The sequence below is a fragment of the Physeter macrocephalus genome, chromosome 11 (genome assembly GCF_002837175.3).
Source record: "Physeter macrocephalus isolate SW-GA chromosome 11, ASM283717v5, whole genome shotgun sequence".
Lineage (NCBI taxonomy): Eukaryota > Metazoa > Chordata > Mammalia > Artiodactyla > Physeteridae > Physeter > Physeter macrocephalus.
The window spans coordinates 133,109,916-133,121,805 of record NC_041224.1 but is presented as its reverse complement, the minus strand read 5'-3'; the positions used below and the strand labels follow the sequence as shown (position 1 = coordinate 133,121,805).

The 11,890-nt window shown below is 45.9% G+C and overlaps 2 protein-coding genes across 2 annotated transcripts in view; one reads left to right on the top strand and one right to left on the bottom strand.

Moving 5' to 3' along the window:
* The window catches only part of PYGL (glycogen phosphorylase L), a 56,263-nt gene extending 54,733 nt beyond the window's left edge, over positions 1–1,530 (top strand). Inside the window, exon 12 of the mRNA XM_055088488.1 lies at positions 967–1,530. Within this exon, the coding sequence (XP_054944463.1) occupies positions 967–979 (13 nt within the window). The 3' untranslated portion in view covers positions 980–1,530. The remainder of the gene's footprint in view (positions 1–966) is intronic.
* Positions 1–10,660, bottom strand: part of ABHD12B (abhydrolase domain containing 12B) — a 27,687-nt gene extending 17,027 nt beyond the window's left edge. The window contains exon 1 of the mRNA XM_024132905.2: positions 10,606–10,660. The gene's annotated coding sequence lies outside the window, so the exon portion shown is untranslated. The remainder of the gene's footprint in view (positions 1–10,605) is intronic.
* Positions 10,661–11,890: the final 1,230 nt, after the last annotated feature.

Below are 11,890 nucleotides of genomic sequence, written 5' to 3'. Positions count from 1 at the left end.
AGCCTGTGCCCCGCAACGGGAGAGGCCACAACAGTGAGAGGCCCGCGTACCGCAAAAAAAAAAAAACAAAAAAAACTAGGTGGGAATGCAAATAAATGAAAATAGCTTTGCTGGGTGATTGAAGTGATGAATGAATGAGAAAGGGGGAGAGAGGGAGGGAGGAACGACAACTTAATAACAAAGTTTTAATTTTTAAAAGAAATCGCCTATCCAAAGGAGAAAATGAAGAGCTAGGGAAGTTTGGTCAGGCTGGGAAATGATGACTGTGGTGTGTGGAATCCAGAACCTGCCTTGAGGAGGAAGTCTTATCATACCGTCCCCACACATCCCACACACCACAAGGCTGATCTGGCTACTTTTCACACCTACACCTACAACTCTTCCTCCTGTGCACGTCAGAGACATACAATTCACCTCGGCCAACAGGAGGAGGGGAAAAATGTACACGTTCCCACAGTCCCATACCACCAAAAAGGTTGTTTCTGGTAGAAGGAGTGGTTTTTGCACTTAATATATTTTCTCAACGCATCCCCTAGCCCTTAGAAAAAGCAAATAAATTCAACTCCATCTGGTGATGAAAGGAACAAATTCATTAAAGTGTTTGGGACTCAGAGATGTTCACATCTGTTTTGATCCCCCAAGGTCAAAGCTGGAAGAGAAGTCTACTCATGAGACTTTAGGCCCAGACACCACAAACCCACCCTCACCTCCGGGAGCTCTCAGGAGATAACCATGCTGAGGGCGGAGGAAGACCTTAGGGCTGTAGACCAGAAGAGAATAAATGGAGACATAAAATCGGTGCCTTGAGGCCCCTTCAGACATACCTTTACTAGCTCAAGTCTATGAGGAGCTGCCCTGTAGAGGAGGTTTAAAAAAAAAAGAGCAAGAATTAGGAATTACAATGACAAATTCAACAAAAATCACTACCATGCTGCTGGCATCTGATCTCATGCCTTTCTTTTCCAGGTTAGACAAATAACCAGGAGAGAGGGCAGTGCTTCTTGGTGTCATAGCCCATGTGCCTGTGTCAGGGTGAATGACCCACAGCTCCCCTCTGCTGCCGCCTTCCCCCAAGTGAGCACGGGCTGCCCGGACCACTAGCACTTCTCAACGTAAGCATTTGATTGAACTGCTGACAATCCATCTCCTTTCACTGCTGCACAGCAAAAACCTATTTCTAAGAACACTTCTAGAAGCTAAAGGAAAATAAGTTCCAGAAGGTGGCTTTTTAGAAAAAGGGATGATATAATCAAGTTCACTAAAGGAAGATCTGCCTGCATCCTGTCCACTCTGCCATGAGGTGCAAGATGAAGGAGAGAGACTCACAGCCCTGGAGGTACAAGAAATACTTTTTTCCAAAAGAACCACAGTCTACTCTCTATTAACCACATAAAAGGGAAATAAAGATGATTCAAAAGGCAGAGGATTCTTTAAAAAACCATTTGAATTTGTTTTAGAGCCAAGTTTCTTAAACCTTAGTGGGTCTTGGAGCCCTTTGAACATGTAATTAAAGCTATGGACCCGCTGCCCCGAAAAATGTATCCACTCTGCCAATTTTGTGTACAATTTTGGGTTGGGAGTTCGTGGACCCTCTGGGGCTTCTATGGATCCCAAGTATAGAACCATTGTTTTCATCAAGGTTCCCTGTGATCTGTCATTTGGCCTCCTTCCAGCTCAGTACTGCTGAGAGCAAGCTGAGACTTCCGGGCAGGAGACAGGAAGGTGCAGCCGACCCCAAGCCAGGAAATCTGGGATAACTGAGGTCAAGAGCGGATTCACTCAGAGGGCAGACATGACTATGTGATTCACATGACCCTTTAAATAAAAATGCATTGTAACACCGTGCCCAAGTTTACACAATCAGAACAATGTTAAGCTATGTTGAAAAATGTTGATTTCACAGGAAATCTCTGTAAATGTGACTCTAAAACATACACCTCAAGAAAGCCCCTTGAGCAAAGGCAAGTCTTGAGAAAGCCATCATCTGACACAAAAAGACAGTGAGTAGAAGAGACAGAGGCAAGGGAGCCGAGGGGCAGATTCCAGACCTTGTCACTGAGTTTGAAGTGTCCTCCCAGAGACAGAGCGAGGTCTGAGGGTCTCTGAGGCACGTCGCCCCTCCCCCATGCTGAGACCCACAGTCGCAGCCAATACTCATCACCTACCATAATGACAAAGGCCCACAGAGGGACTGGCAGCGCACCAAAGGAGAGCCAGCCTCCTGGGAGGTGCTCTTGGTTACCAAGCAAGGTTGGGACCACAGAGAGCAGGCTGAGGCATCAGTATTCCAGACTAGAATTAGTCAGGTGGCCCCCAGTACCCGTGATCAGAATTCCAGGTGATCTCTCCTAGGGAATCCATACTTTTGATTAATAGGATTCATACCAAATAAATGAATCTCCATGTGGTTCTGTAAGAAGACCACTGATGTGGAAATTGCTCTTCCTTTTCTCCATACCTCATGCCTATTCCCTATCCAGTCGTCCATGGATTTGATCCATCATTTCCAACATTCTTAGGGAGTAAAGGAACCACTGCCTTCTTTGAAATCAGTATCCAAATTTTGGAAGTTAGTTTCCCTTTCAGTTAAGGATCCACATTATTCTACATACAGACTATACAAATTTTTTAAAAAGAGGAGCCTATTGCCAGAACACCCTCAAATTTCAACAAAGGGAAAAAAATATGTGGAGGGATGCTTACAGACCTAAAAACTGAGCTCTGCCTTACATTCCCCCACAGGGCTGAAATACTCTTTCACTCTGTAAAAAAAAAAAAAAAATCCAAGCAAAGGCACTGACTTGTGTTCTGCACTGCCATGAAGATAAACAATAATTGGGTTGCCGTCATGGAGGGCTGCTTCATAGCAGCTACGGCCCTTCCCCTTAGCATCCTCCCCACCCCTCACCCCGGCAGCTAGAAACTGTGTGCCTGAAAAGCAAGGAAAGGTTTCAGCCAACATGGACAGAGAGAAGACTTCTCTATCCTTGCCAAAGTCTGAAACCCTCCTTATGTCAATCAGATACATATTTATATGTTTATATACTATTAGAATACATAATGAATGATTATATGTAAATATTCAATATATTTACATACAGATATTTATCTGCGTAATATATGCACATGGTAAAAATTAAAATATAACGCCACAAATGTCTTATAATGAAAACCACTACTGCCTTACCCCACCTCTCCCATGGCCAGAGATAACCCCTTTTAACCATTAGCTGTTTTAGTTCTTCTGACTCCTATACCAATCATGCTTCCAAGACTGCAATTCTTAGGTGTGGTTTATTGAAATGCAATCCACTGGGTGGAAACAAGTAAAAGATAATAGATATTTGCCAGCTGCTATTGGTTTGGCTGAAGAAACAAATTGGAAACAAATTAAAGGGAAACCAGTTTAGGTAGGAGAAAAAACTTGAACATGAAATTAAGCTATTCTACTCAAGAAACCCAGTGACCTTGTGGTTTTAAACACCTGAGTGAGCTCCAGTTCCTCCACCTTGTTAAACCAATGAATGAACCCTGCTAACACAAACACTGCCATATGACATGTCACCAGGAGAATTGGCCATGTGATGATAAATCTTCAGCCCCTCAATCTTTTTTTTTTTTTTGCCACACCGTGTGCAGCATGTGGGATCTTAGTTCCCCAACCAGGGATCAAACCCATGCCCCCTGCAGTGGAAGTGCAGAGTCCTAACCACCAGACCACAAGGGAAGTCCCAGTCTCTCAATCATTTAGAGGCAAAAAGTCTGACATCAAACCCCAAGGCCTCTGTACTGCGAAGACGGGCATTGCTGCCAGCTAGATAAGCCAGTCATGAGGACAACTGACTAACCAAACAAGGACTGATGGGGCAAGAGTAAAGAATAAAGATGTTTTCAAATTCCAACACTATTAGTGGAACTGTACCCTGCAGATTAGGAAGAAGTTATGTGAACCCATCCATACTGGTTCCTAAACATTCTGTGATCACATGTTTAAACTCAGGGAGATGAAATATAAAACAGGGCACTGGAAAACTGGCAGCCAAGAACAAGCAGGTGAACCAAACAGAAGAAAATATTGAGATCAGCATAGCAAAACAGACAGTAGGATGCTCATGGCCTTGATGGACAAGTATTTATGGAGTGCCCTCTGCCAAGCACTGTGCTGAGCAATGGAAACCCACCAACAAAGTCCCCCACCTATGAAGTTACTGTCTCATAAGGAAGAAAAACATTAATCAGATAATCACACAAGCACTTATTCAATTACAGTGGGGATAAATGCAGTAAAGGACAAGCACAGGTTGCACTAACATATGCCGAAAATGGGGGGTGAGGAAAGGCTTTCCTGAAAATTACCGTTTAAAATGAGACCCAAGAGATGGGTAAGCAGTTAGTTAGGCAAAAGGAGGGAACAGAGGGAGCAGAGAGAGAGAAAGAAATGTTGCAGACAGAGCATGGCTTCTATACACGGAGGCCAGTGGGTCTGGAGCAGGGTGGGAAGGGGGTGAGGAATAAGGCAGGGAAAAAGAAAACTTTTTCCACAGTTTTCAGTCACATCCCAAGGCACCTGAAAGACTCCACACTCCAACATAAGATGCCTGAAAAGCAAATGCAAGCAAGTCAAGCTTCAATATAAAGGGAAGGTGTGTGGAACAGCTTCCTCCAAGGAACACCGACCTCGCCCCAGGCAAGTAACACAGCACTGCTCACCTCTGCCCTTGTGACATGAAAGCCACACCCACCAAGCACCCCAGGGTCCAATCAGTGCACTCACCAGATTCCCAGAACCACCCTAGGTTCAACTTTGATGTAGAAGTTCACTGTGTGAGGAATCTTTAACTCCGGTTTCTTTAAATCCACAAGAAATGGTGCTTTGACTGGAAAGTAGAATTCATTATCAACTCACAGAATCAAACTCCATGTCTTTTAATCACAATCAGAAAAAGTAATTAGCCTCATGATTGACATGTTTCTAAGTTGCAAGCTACTACACTCAATTCCAAGCAAAGTATTTTCTTTTATAAACTAGGACTAGCCCGCAAAAGAGTTGCCCCCCCCCCACAAAAAAACTAAAGCTAGACTTAAAAATACCACCAGTGTTATAGCCCCTAATGGAGTTTATTCAATCTTCATCCCCGTTTCAAGAGAAAACAAAGGAGACCATTCACCTAAAAAGTAAGAGGGTCTAGAAGAAGGTAATGAGTATTTTGCTACTTAAGTCATGAGTTACTTTTTGCACTAAGTAAAACCTAGTCATTAGCCATAAGCCACGAAATGTCCAAGATCAACAAACACCTGGACACATGCAGGTGAGAGCATCACCTGTGCGCTAGAAGAACTGTGTGTTGCACTGACTAACACAGCACTTGGTAGAAAAAACACGGGAAAATAGATTTCTCACATCAACCTCTCTCTCTCTCTCTCCCTCTCGGGATACAGGCAAGAAGAGGAAGAGAAAAGGCACAGAATACAGGAAGCAGTAAGGTATACAGATTAATAGCCAATTTGAAGACTGAGCTCCTGAATTGAAACCCTACCCACAAGGCCATATTTTTCTATCTGTCCCAACAGTTTGCAAGGATTCATCCTAGACCCCAAAGCCAATATTAAATAGGTTTCAGACCATTTAAGTCTAGCCACAATTTTATAACAGACATATCTTTTTCATTATGCCATAACTGTAAGGGCAGTAAGTTCTCTATTTGGGAAAAAAATATAAAGGCAAATTCACAAAAGGTACATACTCACAAAAATTGAAAAAATTCAACATGTGCGTCAGAGGAGGGAAAATATGTTCTTTTAATAAATTACTTGTAAAGCTGTCACACAGAGTGGCAACTTTTCTTCTGAGTGTTGAACAGGAGTATGGGAAAGATCTGTAAGATACTGTGAAACAAACAAGGTATTCAAAATCAGTCCAAGTGTTGTCTTGGTTTGTTTCTCCTTTTAACCTCCGAATCAAATTTCACAGACTGACACTGGGAATTACAGGCAGGTTGGCATTTAAGCAAAATCCTTTACAGAACTGTATGTAATTAGGGCAGATCCAGACCAGGCACTAAGGGAGAACCAGGAGAGAAAAGCAATAAGTCAGGGCCCCTACCAGCCGCTCAGAAAGCCCAGGTGTGACAGGACAGGAGGGGAGGGGACATGGATGTACTCGCGTCAGACTTGTTTCCTCAGTGTACCCCACAGAAGGCCAAGGCTGGACCCCCAAGTCACCAGGCTGTTTTAACAGTTGCCACAGTTTTCAGTCACATCGTTCAATGCTGTATGTGCTGGCTGTTATTAGTATTAGTCTAAAGCAGTGAATGAATAATCGTCAGATTCCCACCCCGCTTCTGGCTGGGTCTTGGGAAGCAATGAGACAAAACCCTCACATCTGAGGTGACATTCGTGGTGAGCGGGGCCAAGAGGAGCAGCGTGGGGTGCAGGGGAGGACCTGGAGGCTGGACGCAGCAGGGCCTGGTCGGGGAATGGGACACGGGGGGCCATGCACATCTTGTTCATTCTACTGCCCCCTGTGACACGAACCATCCAAACTGGGGGCCACCAGCAGACAAGTTACGGTTTGTCCATGAGGGCTCACTCAGGCTACCTCTGTCTCTAGCCACATCTCCCGTGAGGACTGAGTGTCTCCTACCTTTGAGAAACGAGGGACACAGGAGGTCAGTGTCACCACCTCCTGCTCCCAGTTTTTGTCCACATCGTCTATGACAAGAGTCACTTTCCCTACTGCGAACGGTCAGTGTGAAGACCATCAGTGTAATCAAATCGTGAGGCTGTAGGGGATGGAAAGCATTTCTGATGCACTGTCTCCCCTGCCCTGATTCCTCTGCTAGACCAGAGGCGTCTTAGAAGACAACTGTTATTACCTCTACTTTGCAGATGAGGAGGCTGAAAAGTTAAGGACCCTTCCCAAGGTCACACAGCCAATGAATGGCAGAGCCACGTGAACCCAGGTCTGTACAACCCCAGAGTTCCATGGTGATCTCCAATGAGCTGTCACAGTCCTGGTGAGTTCTTCTTGTCATCCTTGAAGGAAAAATGAGCCCCAGGAACAAGGCTGGGCTCTGATAAAATTCAGCTCTTAGAGAGAGTTGTTTCAGGATCCTTTTCTCCCCTTCTGCACCCTTGCTCCTCTCGGGGTCCCTCCTTCCTCCCACTTTCTTCCTTCCTGCTCCCGTATCCTCAGAAGATAACCAAAGTCATCAAAGAAAGACCTCTAAAAAAATTCTGCCTCAAGTGTTAATAACTTAAAAATCAGGGCACTTATACATGTTTGGAAAAGGCATGGAGGCAGAAGATAACGAATCTCTGATGAATTTCCAGTTCTGCTGGGAGTGGAAAAGATAAGCAGGCTAAGGGTGATGGACAGCTCTTCAAATACATCAGCCATGGGCAACTGCCTACACATAAAATCAGCAAGAAAGAAATGAAAATGATTGTTTCATACTTTAAAATAGCCTCCATGAAGGTGGTCGGAAGCAGAGGATATGGCTGTTCTGATTTTAGAGATAAGAAATCAAAACCCAGAGAAGCCACTTTGAGCCACAGATCAAGCCCAGACAGATGAGCAGAACTGAATTCTTATGCTCCCTTCCAGTTGACTGGCTCTGGCTTTCTTTCTCCTGACTCTCTGAACTCCCACTACCCTGCCTGTTAGTCTCCCGCTAAGTTACCTTTTGCAGGTAGCAGGGGGCTTGGGAAGCAGGGGCAAGAGAGGGAAATATGTTTCTGTTTTTAAAGAATAATTCATACAGGACCCTTCTCTCAAATAGCTCAAGGCACTTCTGTGAGAATCGCTGCGGGAAGAGAACAGAGTGACCACATCCCTCACAGCATCAATAATGCACACTGGCTCCTTTTAACTAGGGGGCTGTCAGTTTGACTTCCCCTAGATCAATAGGGGATCAAAAGTCACCAGTGGCTAATAGACCTTATTTGAGCAGAGGATGCAGTTTCAGCCCAATCCTCTCTCACGGCCAGCACATCAAACAGCCACCTTGATGCTTTGGTGTTCTTCGCCTGCCCTTTGATTAGCTGTAGCTGTAACTGCACCGCATCCCACAGGGGCTACAGAACCTAACTGGGTGATTCTTACTGGCAAAACCTGGTGGAACCAGCTGCTACAGGGCGAAGCATTTCTCCTTCATGCTCAGAGGTACCAGCTTTGGGAAGCCCGACTCTGACCACATTTGGCAAGACAATTCCAAATAATAAGACATGCTACACATCCACTCTGTGCCCATTCATCCTATCAACATGTATTGATCACCAACTCACCAAGCACCAAGTTACATCTGTGTTCTCCTCCCTTCTTTCCTCCCAACCAAACCCTCCCTTTCCTTCACATCCACTCAAGTGTCCCTCTTTTTTCAAAGCTTCTCTAGACAGATCTTCTCATGGTGACTTTTCCTCTTTTCACCCCTCCCACTAATTATAATCGGGGCCTCAGTTTGACCCTTAATTGTTCTCTGATTGTTTTCCCACCATCAGTCCTGTCTCCCCAGTGACAAGAACCACGTGACAGATAATACTGCTTTTACATTCCACTCTGCCTAGCACAGGCCCGAGCTCCATAAATAGTCATTGAATGAAAGGTTGAGAACAGAAAGAAGAGTGTATTTCTTTCATAAGGAAGAAGGAAGCAAGGCTTATTGGTAGCTTTGGGGGACAGGGGAAGGGATTCCTTCTCTGTTTTGAATTATTGATACAACTGAAAATTAATCAATGTGAGCTCCCCAAGAGCAGAGGTTTTGCCTATTTTATTTATGGCTGTGTGTCCAGGGCCTAGATGAGTGCCTGATAGGGAGTGGGATATCCAATACTCTGGGGAGGATGGATAAGTTTATCAGCCTTCTCATGGGGATTTTCTAAGCACTATCTAGAAAAGTAAACACTTGGGATGAAATAGGGAGAAATGAAGGGGAAAACAGCCCTTCGGCTTCCCCCAAATTCTTTCCTGAACATGGTTTCCATTTTTCTGATTTGAAGAAAATCAGTTGCAAGTGGAGATTTACTTTGCTGGGCCCATCCATCTTCAGAAGCAACTACATCTGATGAGACTTTTGTAAAATAAATAAATAGATCCCCAAGGTATTAAAAAATAATCACTGAAAACATCATGGTTAAATGTTCTCCCCGAGTCTCACAACATATCACAATAGATCCACAGCTACAGACTGTTCCAGGTGCACAGCAAGCCCTCCATGAACGTTTGCTGAAATAACCAGGCTCCAAGAAACAAAAAGGACTCGGGATGCTGGATATCAGTCTGTGCCTCAGCACGGCCTAAATTAGATCAGTAATTTTCTGCTCAGACGAAGAAATGCCTAAGTATTTTATTCTTTCACGAAGCATCTCGAGAATTATTTTTAGTAACTACGAAGGCAAGTAAGGGGCCCCAAATCCCCATCTCCGCTCCACTATCAACAAAGTGGGCTGTTCTCTAAAAGCGTGAACTGCAGCTTTGATTCTCTACCAAATAAATGTTGAATTATCAGCCATCCACTAACAGGTGGTAAATGCTAGCTTTCCCAGAACAAACGTATCTGGGAGGTAAGGCCCATGATGGTGAAAAGTGCAGCCAGTCAGGACATTCTGACTGGTGTTCAGATCCAACACAGAAAGGGGTCTCCAGCCTGCACCGCTGGGCCAGGAGAGGGCCGCTCTCCGCTTCCTGCCCTCAGCCACAGCAGGAAGAGAAGAAAGGAGATTGGTGTTTGTCTTCACCACTCAGACATTCCAAAGTGAAGTCTCCTGTGCCTGGATATGATTTTTGGATATCTTGTAATCAGCAAAAATTTAACAAAGCAAAACAAAGGAATAGAAAGAAGAAAGGTAAACAAAACTGCCAATACCTTCCCACACCAACAAAACAAAACAAGACACGCAGTCTTTTGGGTCCAAGGTCTCCAACCAATACCTGGCTTCAACGCAAACAAGACTGTCAGTACATTGCTGGTCGATTGAGGTAGTCTAAGATTACTGCTCAAGCCAAGGATTCATGGAAGGAAGAAAATGAAAAACCTGTGCTGACCTACACATTTCACATTTAAAGGATATAAGAACTAGGCACAGGCAATGGTGCCAAGTTATGGTTTCAATGTACCATGCATCTCTAGCATTATGGAGAGGTGTTCTTTAGACGCCAGACGCTTCACACTCAGGGAGGTGGCCTTCCGATCCTTCTCCATCTACACAGATAGGCCCTTAACCTAACAGAATGCCTTCCAGGACTACAACACCGATTATTATTGTCACTATTATTATTTTTTTAAATCCGTCCTACTGTTAGTAAAATGTCAAGGCAGATAAGAGATTGGCACAGGAACCTGAACCAGCTTTCTGGAATCTCTAGTTCAGAAGCCCCAAAGGGATATAGGTTCCTGAAAAATCAAACGCGCGAGTTTCGCCGGCGCGGGTAGGGGTTGGGGCTGAGGATACAGCCGTCCAAGAGCTCTGGGGGCCTCCGAAGCCCCAGGAGTCAGCGCTCGGCCACCAGCCCTGCGTCACCGCCCGGCTGTACCCCCCCTGCCGCATTCCGGGCAGCCAGAGCCTGCGGGGCGCTGCCGGGGCGCACAGGGCGCGGCGTGCACTCACCTCAGGTTCCACGCGACCATGTGCCACCACGCGCGCACGCAGCCCTGCTCGTCTGTCTCCATCCCGCGTCGCATCCGGATCCGCCGCCGCCGCCGCGGGAGCTGCCGCCGGTAGCCCCGAGCCGCGCCCCGGTCACTCTCCTCCCCCGCGGGGGTGGCGACCCGGGGGTCCTGCGGCGTGTGGCGGGGCGCGGCCGGGGGCGAACTGCCCTAGCGCCCCTGACGCCACACGCACTGATGTGTGATGGAAATAAGTGCCCTACTCTTCTAGCTGGCTACGCGCAAACTTATTTTCTGTTGTATTCTATACATCTCTGTGTGTGTGTGTGTGTGTGTGTGTGTGTGTGTGTGTGCGCGCGCGCGCCCTGCGTGGAGTAAAATACATTTCTTACTGTTTCTTACTATGATAGTAATAAAACAAAAGTCTGAGAGTCGCAGCTTTAGAAGATCCTCCTGAAGGACATATGCTTTCCTCCACTTTAACCCTTCTTTTTTCTTTCTCCCTTTTGTTTTTCCCTTTTTCCCTGAACCTTCCCTTCCCAACCCCTGTCTTCTCCCTCTCTCTCCCTCTCTCCTCTCTTGCTTTCCCTTCCTCTCTCTTTCTCTCTCTCTCACACACACACACACAAACCTGTCATCATTACTGTAGTAAGAATTTCTTTAGCTCCCTTCCGTTGATTACTACTTTATCTGTCCACAGGGTTATGAACTACACAATTACTTCATGTGTCCAAATGCACCACCTTTTTGGTGTTTTGTTTACCTAGCAGCAGGTAGCAGAAACCTTCACCTCCACGCACCCTTGTATCAGGAGTTCAGGCTTCGAAAGTTTTGGCAGGGATGCGCTTACATTGTGCACTGTCTCCTGGAGCAGAAACCGTCCTTCACCGGAACTGTTCCAGGGAAGCCATGGGGCAAAGTGTGAGGGCAAAGGGGGACAAAGGGAATGAAGTTCCATTTGGAACCAATTTGATGCCAGCACCAAGACTGCATCTGGGAGGCAAGGTACAACCTCCCCAGAGGGAAAAAGTGGGTCTCATGTGCCTGAGCTGTTGGGCCTTTGCCAGCTGAGCAGAGGGCCTAGCAAGGACTGCCAACCCACAGAAAGTGCATAGGGACCCATCGGCTTGGGGCAACTGGCCAGTCTGGAGGAAAGCACCAACACCTTTCAAGAAAGGGCAGTTCCCTTCGAGAACTAGGCCATTTCAGATAACTGGTCAGACAAGGGGGAATTTTGTTCACCTCTTCTTGTAATTTCTCTAGGAATGTCAACTTTTGGATGCACA